At 44.6% G+C, this 20714-nt stretch overlaps 1 protein-coding gene across 3 annotated transcripts in view; it reads right to left on the bottom strand.

The window, feature by feature from the left end:
* Positions 1–20157, bottom strand: part of NPEPPS (aminopeptidase puromycin sensitive) — a 127667-nt gene extending 107510 nt beyond the window's left edge. The window contains exon 1 of one of the 3 annotated variants that reach the window (XR_011556851.1): positions 19366–20157. Coding sequence is in view for 2 of the 3 variants with exons in the window: in XM_070727671.1 (XP_070583772.1) it covers positions 19366–20031 (666 nt within the window). In the remaining variant the exon portion in view is untranslated. The remainder of the gene's footprint in view (positions 1–19365) is intronic. The other 2 variants (XM_070727671.1, XM_070727670.1) reach the window with 2 other exon arrangements.
* Positions 20158–20714: the final 557 nt, after the last annotated feature.

Genomic DNA, 20714 nt, shown 5'->3' with positions numbered 1-20714 from the left:
GGGGCAGTTCTAATCTCCGGGGGGAGTTGGTTTTGGGCTACCAAACCTGTTTCTTTAAAAAAAATACTCTTTGAACCTGATATGAATACCTGATCAAGAGGTGAGGTTTCTGAATGCCAACTTAGGAACTAAAGGAAACAAGAAAAAATTCTTCAGATGAGAAGAAGGGAACAGACTAAGACTTAATCCTTTGTGGCAGAGAGTTTTAATTTTTTTCCCCCTTAATCATTTGTGGAAAGATTTATTTCCCCCTAGACCAGTGATGGCTAACCTTTTCCGGACTGAAAAGCATATGTGCTTTATTTATTCACACAAAGTAAAGATAAAATATATTTGGATTCTGACTCAAGAACATAAAAGCGAAAATAGCTTTGTCAAATTACTTCTGTGAGTCAATGCCAACTGCTACAATAATTTTTAGGCCTTATCTAGGCAACCATATTTTTTCACTGATCAGTATGGATTACACTAGACAAGTAGTAAATCTGTTAGTATAATACATAGCAACACCCTTCCTGTCTCAAGACTTAACTGTTAATTCTTTGCAGGAAAATAATATGACTCAGCATGTGCATAAAAAATTAAGTCTATCAGAATCACCTTCTACAGAACTTGTTTTTAAATTTGAAGAACTATTTACAGTGATCCCCCGGTTATTGCGTCCCCGACCATTGCGAACAGGGTAATTTGCGATTTTTCAACCCGGAAGTCAAAACACCATCTACGCATGCGTGCACTTTTTTTCTATGGGCACGCATGCGTAGATGGCGCCCGGCAGATCAGCTGCTGGGCGGCTTCCCTGGGTCTTCCCCCTCTTGCTGGCATCAGCGAGGAGTTTCCCCACCGCCCACGCAAACTCCTCGCTGCCGCTCGCCCACCCTTCGCCCGCCCACGCCGTTTGCTCCCCCTCTTGCTGGCGGGAGGGCGAGAAGCCCTCCCCAGCACCCGCTCGCCCGCCCTTCGCCGCTCGCCCGCCCTTCGCCCTGGCCGCTTCTTCCCAGCGGAGAAATTCCAGCCCCCACCTGGTCCCGCCCGATCCTCCTCCCTGAGGCAGCTCGCCCTCCCATGGCCGCTTCCTCCACCCTCCATCGCAAGCCCTCGCCACCGCAGCCAACGCGCGCTGCGATCTTCAAGCCCGGCTCCTTTCGGCCCAGCATCCCGGGCCAAGCAGCTGCCTTCCGTGACTGAGCCTGGCTCGCCCGGAAGATCGTAGCGCGCGTTGGCTGCAGCGGCGGTGACGTTGCTGCCAGCTTGGCTTCCCTCGCCAGCGCAGCCAACGTGCGCTACGATCTTCCGGGCGAGCCAGGCTCAGTGACGGAAGGCAGCCGCTTGGCCCGGGATGCTGGGCCGAGAGGAGCCGGGCTTGATCCGCTGAGCCTGGCCGGCTTGGCTTCCCTCACCGGCGCAGGCAACATGCGCTGCCATCTTCCGGGCCAGCCAGGCTCAGCGACGGAAGGCAGCCGCTTGGCCCGGGATGCTGGGCCGAGAGGGGCCGGGCTTGATCCGCTGAGCCTGGCTGGCCCGGAAGATCATAGCGTGCGTTGGCTGCAGCGGCGAGCGAAGCCAAGCAGGCGCGCTGTTCTCCGCTGACTCCTAAAGCGGGGAAGTTCGCCAGGAGTCAGCGGAGAACGGCGCAACTGTTTTAAAACGATCGGAGCTTTCCAATGAGTCCCGAAGACAAACGGCAAACTTCCGCGTTTGTCTTCGGGACTCATTGGAAAGCCGCGCAGGTGTTTTAAAACATCCCTGCCGACATGGGGGGCTTGCTAGCACCCCCCCAAACCCGGGTTGGGGGTTCGGGGAGGTGCTAGCGAGCCCCCCATGTCGGCGGCGACGTTTTAAAACAGCTGCGCCGCCCCCCAATCTTCGGCTCCTCGCTAGCGCTGCGGAAGTTAAAAACACCATCTGCACATGCGCAGATGGTGTTTTTACTTCCGCAGCGCTACTTCGCAAAAACCCGCTCGTTGCGGGGGGTCCTGGAACGGAACCCTCGCAACGAGCGGGGGATCACTGTAGTTGGGTTTGGCTAATTGTAACATTGTTGATACTTAAATTTCAGATATCTAAGAGGCAAATCTGTAATAATTTAGGTAGACGGGTTGTGCATTAATACCTAAAATATCCTGGTGTCCTGTCCCAAACAGCTGAAACCAAAATAAATATAGCTGAAATTCCAAAAGCCAGAACTGCTCTATTATCAGCATTTCTAATGTCTTTCTTTCTTTAAATAACTGAGCTCTGAAGGATAACAAAAGTTAATTTTGAATATCACTACAGTTTCATGGGGTTGCCACTTTTTGCAACAGTCCTGGCTAATCCCACCAGCTTGGTGTCACTTGCAAATGTGGTTAATTTCTGTTCTATTCTCTCATCTAAGTCATTAATGATATTAAATCTTATTAGAGTTTTTAAAAGTTATTTTAATATATTAACTGGATTTTTAGATATGTACATGGTATGTTGTTTTTGACATGTTGTGAGCTGCCCCTAGTCCTTGGAGAGTGGCGGCATAAAATCCAATTAATAAATAATAAATAAATAATATTAAAGAGTACTGGGCCTAGGACAGAACCACGTGGTACCCTACTGCTTCTCTCCATGTGGACTTGGACCCATTGAAGAGTACTTGTTGGGAGTGGTTGGTCAGCCAGTTGTTAATTCATCTGGTTGGATAGCTGTCTATCCCACTTTTTTTTAAATTGCAGAGAAGTAAGCTGTGGTCCACATTGTCAAATGCTTGGTTGAAGTATACTATGTCCACTGTGTTTCTTTGGTCTATTAATTTGATCACAGTGTTGAAGAATGAAACGAGATTGGTTTGGCATGATTTGTTTTTAACAAACCCGTGTTGCATATTGGTTATTAATTTATTTATTTATAAGTGGTGGCAGATCTGTTTCTTAATTATTTTTTCCAGTATTTTCCCAGGTATTGATGTTAAGCTGATTGGCCTGGGGGGGGGGGGGAATTGTTCTGTATGAACAGCAGGTAGACATTCATATGTATAGCTCCATTTGCATAAGTGGAGGGCATGTGCACACGAGTGCTCATCATTAGCACAAATGGATCTGCATGTCCACTCATCTGCCACTTGTGTACTCTGGCCTAGGGGTTGGGGGGTCACTACTTTAAACAAACTAACAGTTTTAATTATAATGCAATCCATATAAATATAAAGCATTCAGTGTAACTTTCAGTAAAAAATAGTTAAAGCATTTGTATACAGTGATCCCCCGCTCGTTGCGAGGGTTCCGTACCAGGACCCCCGCAACGAGCAGGTTTTCGCGAAGTAGCGCTGCGGAAGTAAAAACACCATCTGCGCATGTGCAGATGGTGTTTTTACTCCCGCAGCGCTAGCGAGGAGCCGAAGATTGGGGGCGGGGCGGCTGTTTTAAAATGTCGCCGCCGGCATGGGGGGCTTCCTAGCAGCCCCCCAAACCCGGGTTGGGGGTCCGGGGGGTGCTGGCAAGCCCCCCATGCCGGCGGCGACATTTTAAAACAGCCGCGCCGCGCTGGCTGTCGGCGCTTTCGAGCTGAGTCCCGGAGCGAATTCGCTCCGGGACTCAGCTCCAAAGCGCCGACAGCCAGCGCCAGCGAACGGCTTCTCCGCGCTGGCTGTCGGCGCTTTCGAGCTGAGTCCCGGAGCGAATTCGCTCCGGGACTCAGCTCCAAAGCGCCGACAGCCAGCGCCAGCGAACGGCTTCTCCGCGCTGGCTGTCGGCGCTTTCGAGCTGAGTCCCGGAGCGAATTCGCTTCAGGACTCAGCTCGAAAGCGGCGAGAATGAATGGCGTGGGCGGGCGAAGGGCGGGCGGCAGCGAGGAGTTTGCGTGGGCGGTGGGGAAACTCCTTGCTGATGCCCGCTGCTCGCCCTCCCGCCAGCAAGAGGGGGAAGACCCAGGGAAGCCGCCCAGCAGCTGATCTGCCGGGCGCCATCTACGCATGCGTGCCCATAGAAAAAAAAGGGCACACATGCGCAGATGGTGTTTTGACTTCCGGGTTGAAAAATCGCAAATTACCCTGTTCGCAATGGTCGGGGACGCAATAACCGGGGTATTACTGAACTATCTGTTCATTTGGAACAGAGTTATTCAATTATCAAATCCCCTAATTTGTCTCCCTACTTGATGAATTAGTTCCTCAATTCAAAAGACTATTACAAATACTTCTAAATTTCAATATCCAGAAAAAATAAACATCAAGTCTTTGGAGACTTACAAATCTAATTAATTAATTAATTAAATAAATAAACAAACAAACAAATAAATTTGTCAACAAATCAGAATCAGAATTTTTTCACTATATGTGAAAATAATTGAAGGCATTTTGAGCAGAACTGAGTACAGTATGTGTTTCTTCATACAAATATAAATCAAAATCAAAAGGCAATTTGCTGAGATAAGTATTTTTCTATAATTTTTTTTTACCAAAGCATCCCTGTAGTTAAAGTACAAAATTATTTTCAGGGAGTTTGTTAATCTGACAATGGGATCACTGATTTACGAAGATGGAAAAATCACTAAACAATGTAATATGCTCCTAAAGCATATAGTATCAGTTAATTAGGAAATGATTTTAATCTAACAACTACCCACAAGCTTGAACATGGTTTTTGGATTCTTTCACGTTATGTGCTGGCAACACATTGTTGTCCTTCCCCTTTCAAACCAGGAATGAGTTTAGAAAGTATATTTACAGTTGCTATCACCTACTATGCCTATTGATACCTCACTGTAATTTATGTTTCTTGCTAATGAACACTAGTTTGTTTAAGTCATTAGTCAATGAATTTCATTCACATCAACCAGAAACAAACAAAAGAACCATATTTTTTAAAGATACATTTTTTTCTTAATGGGAAACAGTGATCACTGACAAAGAATTTTAAAACATTCTGAAACTAAAGTCAACTGTAACTATTGACAAGATAATATAGACTGGCAGGAAGTAGCTAGTAGCCACAACTAGACATACTCATTATTAAGAATAAATTACATTGAATCTTGTCCATACATGAACCAAATGAAGACTATTAAAGAAATATTAAAGTGAAAGTATATAGACGTGATACATTTTCAATTAAAATCAAGTATTGCTCAGCACAAAAAAGTTCCTGCCTTGTGAATTGTTATGAACGCCATTAACAGAAGCAAGAAAAGCAATTCATACCTTTGGTCTTAATACATTCCAATTGGTATTCCAACTCATTGACTTATGATTGTAGCACAGACAGTCCTCAACTTACAGCCATTCATTTAGTGACCATTCAAAAATTACAATAGCACTGAAAAAAGTGACTTAAGAGCATTCTTCAGTTATAACCTTTGCAGTATCTCCATGATCATGCAATCAAAATTCAGGTGCTTGGCAACTGACCTGTATTTATGACAGTTGCAATGTGCCATAGTCATGTGATCACCATCTGTGATTTGCTGATGAGCAAAGTCAATAGGGAAGCCAAATTCCTTTTACAACCATATTTCTAACTTAACAACTACAATGGCTCACTTAGCAATTGTGGCAAGAAAAGTCAAATGGGGCAAAACTCATTTAGCAACTGTTTTGCTTGGAAAACAACAATGGAAATTTTATGTTCAATTCGGGTCCCTGGTTGATTACTACCTGAATTTGTTTAATGATGGTTTGAAATCACTACAGTGATTTCCGGTTACGGTTGATGGTGAGGACGGAGGTGAAGAACATCCACAGCCGGTAACAATGGGTTTCTTTTCCACTTTTATCCAACTGTTTCTTCTACTTTTTCTTCTACTTTTTATCTAATCCTTTACCCAACGGAGGCTCTGAAACGGTACTAGTGAGAAGTGTGAGACCCCCTTGAACTGAAGTGCGAGACCCCCTTGAACTGAAATATTGAAATAAGACCACCTTCCCACGCCCACACTGGAAAGAAGGAACAACACTACACTGACCTGTTTGTTAACTGTTTGTTAACTTTTAACCGTTATGGTATGGCTGAATTGCTGAGAGGCCCAAGGGGAAGAGTCGACAAATTAGTGGATCCCTCGGCTGGGTTGAATAAGAGCTGCCTGGAATGTTTGGATCCCAAGCCCACTTTTTTGGGTGCCAGTATGCTGGAGGAGCCCGCCCGCCAATGCTCAGAACTAAACTGAATAAAGTGAATAACATCGCTGCAACTTCTGAGAGTTGCTGGGAGGGTACCGGCCAGTGAGAGGGGCCGGTGCCGACACCAAGCATATTGCCCAGAGGTTGCTGAGGGGTTGTCGACCAGTGAGAGTAGCCGATGCCGAGGCAAACAGACTATCAAGGCGAACGGGCTGCCGAAGGGCTACCGAAGGGCATCAACCAGTGAGAGAAGCCAACGCCGAAGCAAGTTGATTGCTGAGGTGCTGCTGAAGGGTGTCGACTAGTGAGAGAGGCTGACGCCGAAGCAAGAGGAGGCAGGAGGATTAATGATATCAGCTGACTGTTGGGGGCTTTGAGGGGGCCTCAGCCAGTGAAGAGAGCTGACCCCAAAGTGAGTGGACCACTGGGGGGGGTACTAAGGGGTGTCAGATGGTGGGAAAACTGATGCCCTAGGATGCTGGTTGGAGACTGACACCAAGCGGAGAAGCCGATGCCGAGACGAAGCACCTGATATGCACTCGTCCTATACTGAGAGTCTTTTGTACTTTTTTCAATATGCTAAGTATCCCCTGGCAGAACTCTATCCCTAAGAGACAGTTGTGGATTGTGGGTCAGAGAGATTATGACCATGATAATTCAATCTCCCCTTATTATATTTCTATTTTTAAAGTCCTAAGAGGAGGAGGAGGAAGTGAAATCTTAATGAAAAGACAATATCTGTGGACATATGTAAAATCCTGGTCATTCTCTGAAGGGTCAAGGGCTTTGTTTTTTAATAATACTTATTTTTATATGTTTCTAATATCTGTAGTGGCACAACGAAACATTAATATCTTTTATAGTACTGTTTTAGTTCTGAGAGTCTCTTTCAATTCTAATTTATTATATCTGATACTATATTTTTAGGGAAGGGTATAATTTTAGGAGGAATTTTAACTTTAGGGTTGGATGGTTGGGAATGATTGGTTAAGATATGATGAATTAACTATCAATTCTATCAATGTTTTTTTATTATTAATTTTTAAATATTTTAGCTAATTTATTAGGGAGGTTAATTGATGGATAACTGGGGTGGGTGGGGCAATATGTATGGAATGAATGGTTGGTGTGCTTGGGATGGTATGTATAAGATGGGAATAATATGAATGATAATTTTGGCCTACCTGGCGATGGAGAGGCAAGAGGGAAGAGGGTGCCTATCTCTGGGGTGGCAGAGGGTCAGAATATTCCGGTGCTGCTGAGGAGAGGCAAATATGGCCCCATGAGCTCAACCCGGGGTACTGGTGATGAGTGTAATCCGGGCCCTGGGCTCAGGCTGCTGCTACTCAATGTGAGGTAAGTAGTAAATAAAGTTCTCCTCATCCGGGATCTGATCCTGGAGGAGGAGGCCAACCTGGCATGTGTGACTGAAACCGGGCTGGGCCCAGAGGGAGGAGTTCCTCTCTCTGAAATATTCAGGTTTCAGGTATGGCATCAGCCTCGACCCCAGGGAAGCGGGGGAGGAGTGGCTATTATAGCCAAGGAAAACCTTTGCCTACGTAGACTCGTTGCTTCCGAGATTGCGGGTTGTGAGTCCCTCCTGATGAAGTTGGACTTAGGGGTTCAGGTGGGCTTGCCTCCCAGCTGCGTGTCAACAGCCCTGCCTGTGCTGCTCGAGGAGGTGGCCGAGCTGGCGGTGGAGTTCCCCAGACTCATTGTCCTGGGGGACTTCAATTTGCCGTCGCTCGGCGGATCCTCTGGGCTAGCACAGGAGTTCATGGCCACCATGACAGCCATAGACCTGTCTCAAGTAGTTCAGGGTCTGACTCACAAGGGGGGACACGCACCCGACATGGTATTCCTCTCGGAGCAATTGAGTAATGGTCTGAGACTAAGGGGCTTAGATGTGTTGCCTTTGTCATGGTCAGACCATTTTCTACTGCAGCTTGACTTCTTGCCTCCAATCCTCCCCCGCAGGGAGGCAGAACCGATTAGATGGTTCGCCCCAGACGCCTAATGGACCCAGAGGGCTTTCAGAGGGCGCTTGGGGTTATACCAGATGCACTCGTCTACAGTTTGGCAGAGTCTCTTGCTGTGGCCTGGAACAAGGCTGTGACGGAGGCTCTTGACCGGATTGCACCGTTGCGACTTCTCTGTGGCACTAGACCCCAGAGAGCTCCTTGGTTTACCGAGGAACTTCGGAAGTTGAAACGCCAGAAGAGACGTCTAGAGAAGCAATGGAGGAAGAGTAAATCCGAGTCCGATCGAACACTTGTAAGAGCTCATATTAAGGCTTGCAAAGTGGTGCTCAAGGCGGCAAGATGCACGTATCATGCTGCCTTGATTGCATCAGCGGAATCTTACCCGACCACCCTGTTTAGGGTGACCTGCTCCCTTCTTAACCAAGGGGGAGCTGGGGAGCCCTTGTTGAGCAGTGCCGAGGATTTTAACTCATTTTTCGCTGATAAAATCGCTCCGATCCGGGCAGACCTCGAGTCCGATTGGATAACAGAATTGACTGACAACGAGTCAGTCGAGGTGACTGAGGCCCATCCTTGTCCATCTGTCTGGGAGAAGTGTGATCTGGTGACACCTGATGAAGTGGACAAGGCCATTGGAGCTGTGAGTTCCGCCACCTGTTTACTGGATCCGTGTCCCTCATGGTTGGTTTCGGCCAGCAGGGAGGTGACACAGAGCTGTGTTCAGGAGATTGTCAATGCTTCTTTGGGGAGGGGGGTCCTTTCCGGCTCCTTACAAGGAGGCACTTGTGCACCCCCTCCTTAAGTAGCCTTTCCTGGACCCAACCATTCTTAACAACTATCACCCAGTCTCCAACCTTCCCTTTATGGGGGAAGGTTGTTGAGAAGGTGATAGCGCTCTATCTCCAGCGGTCCTTGGAAGAAGATGATTATCTAGGTCCTCAACAGTCAGGATTCAGGCCCGGCTACAGCACGGAAACTGCTTTGGTCATGCTGATGGATGATCTCTGGTGGATCCTCTGTCCTGGTGCTTCTTGACCTCTCAGTGGCTTTCTATATCATCAACCATAATATCCTTCTGCACCAGCTGGAGGGGTTGGGAGTGGGAGGCACTGTTTTACAGTGGTTCTACTCCTACCTCTCCGGTCGGTCGCAGTCGGAGTTAGTGGGGGGTCAGAGATGGACCTCTAGGTCTCTCCCTTGTGGGGTGCCTCAGGGGTCGGTCCACTCCTCCCTACTATTCAATATCTACATGAAACCGCTCGGAGACATCATCCAAGGGCATGGGGTGAGGTATCATCAGTACGCTGATGATACCCAGTTTTACATCTCCACCCCATGTCCAGTCAGCAAAGCAGTGGAAGTGATGTGCTGGTGCCTGGAGGCTGTTGGGTCTGGATGGGTGTCAACAGGCTCAAACTCAACCCTGACAAGACGGAGTGGCTGTGGGTTTTGCCTCCCAAGGACAATTCCATCTGTCCGTCCATTACCCTGAGGGGGAATTATTGACTCCCTCCACAACTTGGGCGTCCTCCTTGGTCCACTATTGTAACGTTCTCTACATGGGGCTACCTTTGAAAAGTGTTTGGAATCTTCATATTGTACAGAATGCAGCTGCAAGAGCAATCATGGGCTTTCCCAGATATGCCCATGTTACAACAACACATTGGCTGCTGATCAATTTCCGGTCATAATTCAAAGTGTTGGTTATGACCTATAAAGCTCTTTATGGAATCGAACAAGAATACCTTCGGGACCGCCTTCTGTCGCACAAATGTCAGCGACCGATTAGGTCCCACAGAGTTGGCCTTCTCCGGCTCCCGTCAACCAAACTATACCATTTGGCGGGACCCAGGGGAAGAGCCTTCTCTGTGGCAGCCCCAACCCTCTGGAATCAACTCCCCCCCCCGGAGATTAGGACTGCCCCCACCCTCCTTGCCTTTCACAAACTCCTAAAAACCCACCTTTGTCACCAGGCATGGGGAAATTGATTCTGCTTGGCTGGTCCGTTTTATGTATGGTTTGTTTGGGTTGTATGATTGTTTTTAATTAAGGGTTTTTAAACCGTTTTTGCTTTTAACATTGGATTTGTATTTTGTATTACTGTTGTGAGCCGCTCCGAGTCTTCGGAGAGGGGCGGCATACAAATTGCATTAATAATAATAATAATTATTATTATTATTATTATTATTATTATTATTATTATTATTATTATTATTATTTCTAACCAGTCCTCAAAATTATGACTACTGCATCATCCCTATGTATTTTACAGTGGTTGCAGTGTTCTGTATGATCATGATTTGGGATCTTCCCAGCCAGCTTCAAGTAAGCAAAGACAAGGCAGAAAGCTGGATTCACTTAACAATCATGTAATTTACTTAAGAACAGGATAAAAATAGTTGTGAAATAGGGTCAGGTCACATGAATACTTAATGATTGCATTGCTTATCAACTGAAATTCTGGTCCTCCAATTGAAATGGTTAAGGACCACAGTACCTTGATCCCAGCAGGTACAATTTTACCAGAAATAATAATTCTGTGCCAGTTACTTTCACACTAATATGAAGTTTAACTCTTTTTTTTCATCTGGTATATAAAGCAGCCAGCTTTCAAAATAATGATTTTATATTGTTCTATGACTATTTGATATCTACAAAAATTAGCTAAAGATATTTAAAATTAGATTGAACAGTTTAAAAGATGTTTTAAAACGTAAAACTGAAATTGCTTTTTCAGCTTTGATAACCCATGATTAATTCAAATGGCAGCCTTCAATTATTCTTTATATTCCACAGTTCCTATAAGCAGCTTTAGTCGGCATGTATCCAAAGAGCCATGTTAAAATATTTTACCAAACTTGGTTTCACAGTTCAGCAAATATTTATAGTCCAATCTCCCCAAGCAAAGTCCATTATATTATATTGGCTCCCTTTAACTAGCAAGTGGAAAAATATTTTATATCAACTTCAGTATGAAAAACTGCAAATACAGTATTGTTATTATTCCTGATTTCATATTTTCTAAATTTGAAATATCAATTTCTGGCTTTTTAAGACTGAAGCACTGAATCATTATTTTTTCAAAGATTCAATACTGTTAGCAAATTAATGTTTAACACGTAGCCATGTTAATAATATTATATATTATATAAGAAATAACTATTTTCACATTCATTTTAATTTTATTTTAAAAATAATATAATTATTTCAGAGCTGTTGAAATTGCTAATATTCTTTATTATTATTTATTTAATAGATTTGCATGCCGCCCCTCTCGGTGGTAATTCTTTGGTAATTCCATTTTCCTCCTGAAGATTTATTCTGAGATTAATTCATATTTGGAATTGGAACTTGATAAACAGTTCTCAAGCTCCCTCCAAATGTGTTTGATTTTAAGTACTATTAAACAAGTATAGTAGCTGAAATTCAACACATGCAAGGTAAGAATCCTGTAGCAAACAGTGGATGACATTTTAAGATACAAACTCCTAGCTAAGCAAACATTATAACCTCATTATGAAACAGTAGTATCCTAATATACTTGAATTAATACAAAGCCATTGCAAGAACAGCTTCATAACATAGAGAAATGTACAGGTATATAATTAAGTTCCTTTTTAATACTTAACATAGCCACCATTATTTGCAGTCTTATAGTACAGTAGAACCCCGACTTACGAGACTAATTGGTTCCGGAAGGAGGCTCGTAAGTCGGAACGCTCGTATGACGAAACATTGTTTCCCATAGGAAACAATGTAAAGTCAATTAATCCGTGCAACAACAAAAAAAACCGCTGCTGCCGAACGCGGAAGTTAGCGTTCAGAGACAGCTGCGAAGCAGCGCGCGTGTTTTAAAACGTGACAGCCGGCCTGGGGGGCTCGGGGGGAAGCCCCCGAGCCACCCAGGCCGGCTGTGACGTTTTAAAACACGCGCGCTGCTTCGCAGCTCTCTGCTGAATCCGGAACGCTAACTTCCGCGTTCGGATTCAGCAGACAGCTGCGAAGCAGCGCGCGTTTTAAAACGTCACAGCCGGCCTGGGGGGCTCGGGGGGAAGCCCCCGAGCCCCCCAGGCCGGCTGTGACGTTTTAAAACACGCGCGCTGCTTCGCAGCTCTCTGCTGAATCCGGAACGCTAACTTCCGCGTTCGGATTCAGCAGACAGCTGCGAAGCAGCGCGCGTGTTTTAAAACGTCACAGCCGGCCTGGGGGGCTCGGGGGGAAGCCCCCCAGGCCGGCTGTCACGTTTTAAAACACACGCGCTGCTTCGCAGCTCTCTGCTGAATCCGAACGCAGAAGTTAGCGTTCCGGATTCAGCAGAGAGCCGCGAAGCGGCGCGCGTGTTTTAAAAGGTTGCAGCCGGCCTGGGGGACTTCGGTGGGCTTCCCCCCGAGCCCCCCAGGCCGGCTGCAACCTTTTAAAACACGCGGGATACGAGCGCCAAGGAGCTGTCTCCTGAAGCCGAAAGCGGAAGTTAGTGTTCGGCTTCAGGAGACAGCTCCTTGGCGCTCGTATCCCGAATGTGAGCTTGGGAGGCGAACAAAAATGTCGCTCCCCTCCCAGCTCTTATCTCGAGTAGCTCGTAAGTAGAGCTGCTCGTATGTCGAGGTTCCACTGTACTGCTTTGGAAGCTACTATTCTTATCTCCATATGAATGGAGCCTGCAAAGCACAGAGATTTTGAATACCTTTGTAACATACGAGTTTACAAAAGTTTTATATTGTTTATAAGTGTCAAATTGTTCTAAAGTTTTTTATTTTTATTTAGTTAGTTATATCCCATCTTTAATATTTTTATAAATAACTCAAGATAGTGAATATATCCAACACGGGTCTAGGATGATTTGATGGCACTAACTCGGCACAGCCAGCTAGAGGTGGCCTTCTCACCATCACCAAGTCCCTTCTGACAACTTGTTGCCACTATCTCATTGCAGGACATCTCAACACTGGAAATTTGCTGTGGGGACAACTTGTTGCAGGCGCTATATATAGAGCCAGATGGATAAGCAAACAGCATATCAAAGGACAGACCAGTGGCAGAACCTGGCAGGGCCTTTCCATTTTGATATTCCTTGCTGCCTCCACTGTTGACTCTGAGACATGACCCCAGCTCAAATCCCAAATGGCCAGTTCAGCTGTGACAGTATGTCAGGGTGGTGGGCAGGGCTTCCCATTGTCAGGTGGAGTGGAGAGTGAGGTGAGAAGCAACGTGTGTGTGGGGGGGGGGGGGGTAGCCACCATCACTATTCTGCAATTTTGTTATTTTAAGTGACATTGCTTAATCTTTGAAAGTGTTTTGCTCAGGAAATAAAGGCGGCTTTGGGGAGAAATGGGATAGGATGTCAGCTTTTTTGAAAACTAAAATGGCTTGGTTTGAGTTACATTCAAATCCTTGCCCATCAAGCAGATTGCAACAGCATTTAATTGTAGGTCTGTTGTACCACAGAAATGGGGCTGCATGGACCGGAAAGTTTAGAATCCAAACTGAAACATCCACCCATCCTTCTACAGCATTACTATTACTATTTGCAAAGGATCAGTGTCAGCTTTGGGAGAATGCTGCTGCAATGCTCCATCCAAACGCATTCTACATGTGCCAGAAACACCATGAAATCACCCACCTGGCTTTGGGGAAGAAGCAGTGTGCATATGACAAGAAGCAACATGAAAGAACTATGCTCATGAGCAGAAACAATATGAAATACCCATTCAGCTTTGGGAAAAAGTTCTCTACACATGAGCATAAATACCATAAAATCATTCACCTGGCTTTGTGGAGTAATCAATCTGCATATGACCAGAAACACCATGAAATGACCTATCTGGCTCTGAGGGAAAGCACACTGCACATGAGCAGACGCACCATGAAAATCACACCCTACCCAGTTGGCTTCCATGTGAAAGCAGGTGACTGCTTTCGTGGTGTTTCTGGTCATGTGCAAAGTGCTTTGCTCACCAAAGCTGGATGGTTGATTTCATGTTATCTCTGATCATGTACAGTGCTTTCATGGGCATTCTGGTCAAGTGAAGAGTGCTTTATCCCCAAAGCAAAGTTAACCTTAAGATGTTGAAGGCACATTTGTTTCCATATTACTCAAAAGTAGAAAATGCAGCCACACAAACTATAAAGCTTATTTTAAATGTTATCAGTCACATACTCCAGATATTTTAAATTATTATATATACAGGTAGTCCCTGACTTATGATCACTATTGAACCCAACATTTATGTTGCTAAGTGAACGGTTTTGCCCCATTTTACGACAACTTTCTTGTCAAAGTTGTTAGGTGAATCATTACAGTTCTTAAATTAGTAACACGGATAAGTGAATCTGGTTCCTCCATTGACTTGGTAGGTCTCAAAAGGGGAGATTACATGTCCCCATGACATGTATATATGAGTCAGTTGTCAAGCATCTCAATTGTGATCACATGACGATAGGGTTGCTATAATGGTTGTAAGTGTGAAAGCAGTCATAAGTGACTTTTTTCAGTTCTGTTGCAACTTTGAACATACACTAAATGATCAGTTGTAACTCGAGGACTACTTGTATTAAAGATCAGTTGCACCATATAAAGCAAGGCACAGGAAACCCTAATCTTAACTCTAATCCAATGTAACTGTCATTTACAAGTGATCTCCCATACTATAATACTGCATTTGAAAACCTATTTCTTCCCTGTCTACCTGTCTTTAACTTATAAATTGTAATTAATTTGAAAGTATGCATGGCATTCCTAGTTGGAGCATGCACTCCCTTCTCTTAATTTATAAGAAGAGCCAGGGTGGTTAGAGTGCAAGCACTGCAGGCTACTTCAGCTAACTGCTAGCTGTAGTTCAGCAGTTCAAATCTCACCACCGGCTCAAGACTTCCATCCTTCTGAGGTGGGTAAAATAAGAACGTAGATCATTGGGGACAATATGCTGACTCGGTAAACCACTTAGAGGGCTGTAAAAGCATTATGAAGCAGTATACAAGTCTAAATCCTATTGCTATTGCTAAGAATGTCATGCATGTTTCCACATTAACTATGATAGTATTTCATAGTATTTATAGAGCTAATCATCTCACAGCATGCCAATCAATCAACCAATCAGAATACTGCTAGAAGGGACCTTGGAGATCTTCTAATCAACCTCATGCTCAAGCAGGATATCCTATGCAATTTCAGACAACTGACTGTCCAGTCTCTTCTTAAAAACTTGCAGTGATAAAAGCATCCACAACTTCTGAAGGCAAGCTGTTCTACTGTTAGGAAGTTTCTCCTTAATTCCAAGTTGCTAATCTCCTTGATTAGTTTCCATCCATTTTTTCTTGTCCTGCCTTATTGTGCTTTGAAAGTAAGATGACCCCTTTCTTTTTGTTACAGCCTCTCAAATACTGGAATGCTCCTATCAAGTTTGAGTCATCTAATTCTTACTGCCCAGTCTGCAGAGATTTCCTAGTATTGAAGAATTTTGAATAGTTATGACATGTAGTATGAAATAATTATGATATATAATCTTGAGTACAATAGTATGACATACTATTCCCGCCCATGAATTATAGCCTAGTGCAGTGATGGCGAATCTATGGCATGAGTGCCACAGGTAGCACATAGAGCCTTATATGCCAGCATGCGAGCTGTTGCCCTAGTTCAGCTCCAATGTGCATGTATGTGCCGGCCAGCTGATTTTTGGCTCAAGCAGAGACTCTGGGAGGACGTTTTTGGCCTCTGGGCAGGATGGGGGAGGATGTTTTCACCCTCCCCAGGCTTCAGGGAAGCCTTTGGAGCATGGGTAGGACAAAACACGAGCCTACTGGGCCCACCAGAAATTGGGAAACAAGCCGTTTGCGGCCTCCAAATGGCCTCTGGGGGGCAAGGGAAGCTGTTTTTGCCTTCTTCAGGTATTGAATTATGGATGTGGGCACTCACGCATGCGCGATAGCATGCCCGCACACTTGCCAGCACCTGAGGAAAAAAAGGTTCGCCATCACTGGCCTACTGCATTATAAAGGATTGCAATTGGATTAATTCAGCATTTGGATTAATTCAGGAAACGAATTACTCGTCTGTCATGCATTAAGCTACAAAGGTTTTTTTCAGTTTAAGTTCAGCATAATATGGAAAGAGGACCTCTGAATTAATTACAGTTTTAAGGTAATAACCCAGTTTGAAATTCTGGCATCTTGTTAAGATATCAATTGTAATTATGGATCAATATGTGTGCAACACATAATTTGATTCTCATTCTCTATTTTATCTTTGATCTGATTTTGTACTTCATTAAAAATATCTACAGAGATGCACATTTTTATATTTTTCTGCTTTTAACTTTTTCTTTTTTGTTCTTCATTCTACGAAATATGGCATAGCATGATGCATAAATTGAATCTCAAAATATTTTGAAGAATCCCACATTAATATTAAATATTAGGTAAGAAACATACTATCTTATGGTAGGTGTTTTTAAATTTTACGAAAGCATACTTCTAAAATACAGTGGTACCTCTACCTAAGAACGCCTCTACTTAAGAACTTTTCTAGATAAGAACTGGGTGTGTTCAAGATTTTTTTGTCTCTTCTTAAGAACCATTTTCTATTTAAGAACCCGAGCCCAAAAAAATTTCCCAGGAAATTTGAGAGCGACATGAAGGCCCAGTCAGTTTCCTGCCATTATTCCTGGGTTTCTTTCTGGCGCAGTGTATGGGAGGTAGCCTCACACCGGGTGTATGGGAGGCGCGTCCTCCTCACCGCCTCAGAGTCCCTGGTTTTTTTTTTTAAGCCTTAAAGTTTTGGATTTTTTTGATTCCCCTTACCTCATCGTCTTCTTTCGGCAATGACTGTCCTCCTCCTCCTCTTCTTCCCCCTCCTCCTCCCACCCAAATTCTGAGCTTTTATTTCTTTCCTAATGGGTTTGCACACATTATTTGCATTTACATTGATTCCTATGGGAAAAATTGCTTCTACTTACAAACTTTTCTACTTAAGAACCTGGTCGTGGAAAGAATTAAGTTCTTAAGTAGAGGTACCACTGTATTGAAATAAATTAGCACAATTTCTTAACAAAAACAGAACTAATGGTTTCATGGAGATTAAGGCTGGGTAAGAAATGTGTATATGAGTTTAACTAGTATTCTTTAAATTCCAGTATTTCTCAAGCTTTCTAGGACAAGTCTTTCCACACTTAAGTTCACAAAGTGAACCAATTCCTCAGTAATTTTAATAGTGTTCCTCCTTTGACTTCTTACTAATCTTTTTTTAAAACATGCAATAGGTACCTAAAATGTTCGCAACTCCCCAGAAGAATCCCAACTCATAATCTGTTAATCCTTGAGTTAAGTAAAAATGGATTTAACAAATACTTATATCCAAAGCTATTACAAATTACACACTTATTCTAATTATATTTTACAAAAACTTGTGAAAATAAGAAAAATATTTCTCCAATTTCTTGAGAAGTTTTCTAAAAGTCATATTTTAAGAGTTTTGGTATTCTAATTGTTTTCTATGTAAATCACAACCTCATGTGAACCAATAAATCTCATTCCATATTATGTTACATCGAAAGATTTTATTTACAAATTTGAGGCAGTAGGAAAGAGTTTGTCCCAAGCACAGGACTTTTAAAAGAACAAAATTATATTTCTGATGAAAACCATATTCTTCTATATAATTTTAACTCTGAAATTATGGACTGTCTTTCCCATTTTTCCTAGCAGACAGTTGACTGATTGCTCATATCCCACTAGATCAGGGGTGTCAAACTCGCAGTGTCATGTTGTCATCACATGACGTATCATAACTTTTTCCCCTTCGCTAAACCGGACGTGGGCGTAGCCAGCGCATGATGCATCCAGGCCAGGGGCTGCGAGTTTGAACTAGGTGTTCAATATTCTTTCTTTCTCAAGCATGCCAGCTATCAGCTGGCTGAAGTGTCAGGTAATAATGGATACCAGATCTGATGCAGGACACCAACTATTTGCAATGGTTTGTTGGGAGAATAGAAAAAGTCTTGTTTTTTCTTGGTTCATGAACACTGAATCTGTATTAGCAGAAAAAGCAACTAACTTGAGTAGAATTGCTGAATCAGAAAGAAAATATATTTCATTTACCCTACTTTGCAGCCCGTGGTTTTCTACTGAATTCAGATCCCCAGGACTCTAGTCATCCTCAATCCAAACAATTTTATTTAGATGTGCTGCTTGTACTTCTAAGAGCAATGGGAAATCAATAGTCAGGCCAAGAGGACAGCTGGGTGGGAAATGTGAGACTGCATAGTCTAAATATGGATGCATGTGCTTAAGTAAAAGAGGTATAATTGAGAATAGATGCACGCATATAATCTACATATACAGGGACAGCCAGTGACACATAACTTCACAACCTGGGCAGTATAAATTTTGACGGTGCAAAAATGTCATACACCTTAAAACAGGCATGTCACAGGTATCTTTATAACAATATATTTTTTAAGTAAATGGGTCTCCCTTTCGTTCATTTAACCCCTATTTCCCCAAGGGATTTTTAAATAGGAGACATGTCTCCTATCTAGAATCCACAGAGAACTAGCCTAAGACAAACCCACAACCACCAAACTTGATATAAACTTTCCCTTCCCCCATTTTACAAAAATATCTTACATCTGATTCATCTCCATTCAAAGCCTACAAACGTGAGCAATGTTTTCGAAATACAAACAGAATCCCAAAGAGTTCCTTGTCTTTCAGGCAGGGCTTCTTCCTCCTTCAGAAAGGTCCACCCCCATACGTGCACAGACACACACATATTACAAGATCCCAGAAGAACTGCAGCCACCACCCTCCTCCTTGATCACTGCAGGGGGTTTTTTTAAGTGATGTCCCCTATATCCCTAGTACCACCAATAACTACACCTCCGATCCTCATTATTCAACTCACCCCAAAACTTCTCCTTTGGTACTCATCACCTTAATCAAATACCAACAACAACCCCCAGTCAAGAAGTAATCAGTACTACCACCATTTCCTTCCCAGTCTTCTTCACTCACATGTCTACCTAAAAGGCCCCAACGTTCAAACTTACCCTCCAGCCCAAGGCCCTAAAAGACACTTTCTTTGTACCTTCCCTGTTCTCCCCTTTACCTAATACACACACACACACACACACACACACACACACACACACATTTCTCGGCCTGCTCCCTTCTCCACTACACAGTAGCAGGTAAGCCTCCCTCAACCTACCAGCCACCTATATGCCTTTACATGCGCAGGCACGCCCATTCTCACTACCACCACCACCTCCCCACTCTCTCTCTGTCTCTTTCAGCCCTCGTTACCTCTACGGCGGCCTCGAGTTTCCCCTCGAAGGTGAAGTCGATAAGGTCGGGCTTGAGGCACAACCCATAATTGATGGGGCGCACTTCGGTCGGGAGCCGCTCGAAGGGCCGCTTTTCCGGCATCGCAGCAGAGGCAGCGCCACGGGCAGACGAGACGGTGGAGAAATTGGAAGAAGAAAAGGGGGAAGGAGGAGAAGGAAAAGAAGCAGCAGCAGCGGAGGCGGCGATTGAGGCAGACGGGGAGGCCCAGTGAGCGCACAGAGCGAAGGGGAGGCGACGACCTCCCGCTGACAGAAGGAAGAGACGGGAAAAGGGAGGGCGGGGAGGAGGAGACGACGGCTGCGCGCGCGGCGCCTGGCCCAACCGAGAGTGAGAAGCCAAATGGGGCCGCTGCGAGCGCGCGCTAGGCTGCTGCTGCTGCCTGTCCTGCTGCTGTCGCTGCCACCCTCTTACCCCAGATGGCCACCAAAGGGAGAGTGCCCGACGCGCGTGCGCACTCCACCTCTCTTTCGTCCCCTTGATCTCCCGGGCCTGCTGGGGGGGAAAAGACGAAAAGACGGGACTACTCTTGGGGTTACGCACGCGCTTTAGCGCCTGCGCACTGGGGCACGGCGAAGCCGAGAAAATCTCCGTAATCAGGCGGGCAAATGGACTTCCCCGGGCCATTTGAGTTTTGCGTGTATCTTGTGCCGAGGCACAGAGGAACTCGAAAGATACGGACAAGCAAAGTGAAACAAGAAGAGGGAGGAGAGTTTGTTCCGCTCGCGCATGTGCACCGGCTTTAAAAAAAAAAAAAAGGGGCTGTCCTGAAAGAAAGAAAGAAAAGAGGGGGGGGGAGAAGCTCCCAGAGAGGCAGTGTCTTTTCGCGGGCGGAAAATGAGAAATGTGGCGCGCGCAGGTCGGAGGTTGCTCTCGCGCCCCTTCCTGTTCTGACCTTCGGGACACGTGAAAAAGCAAAAAAGAGAATCGACTGCGGGCACGGGATACGTCGAGCTGGGTTCACGCGACCTAGCCTAGGATAAAATGTGATTGGCTGGTTCGCAAACACAAAAGTGTTTTCCGGTGTTTAGCCTGCAAAGATTCGTTATTATTATTTAAATAATGTGTTTTATTAAATAATTTTTAATAAAAAGTACGAAACGTCGTTTTTTTGCATTTTGGGAGTTATGGGCGGAATACAGTTGGCCCATATGGCTTATCCAGGGGTGGGCTACTGGCGGGGGAGGGACCCAGTGGGGTAGCAATAATGGAGCTCTCCCCCAGAGCACCCAATTTGCACTAAAGGATGTTGAAACAAAATGCATAAGCCACGCCTACAGTGTGGTAGCAAAATTTTGGTAGCCCTTCAT

Source organism: Erythrolamprus reginae, chromosome Z (genome assembly GCF_031021105.1).
Source record: "Erythrolamprus reginae isolate rEryReg1 chromosome Z, rEryReg1.hap1, whole genome shotgun sequence".
Lineage (NCBI taxonomy): Eukaryota > Metazoa > Chordata > Lepidosauria > Squamata > Dipsadidae > Erythrolamprus > Erythrolamprus reginae.
Note: the sequence above shows the minus strand (reverse complement) of the source record. Positions and strands in the feature narration are given on the sequence as shown.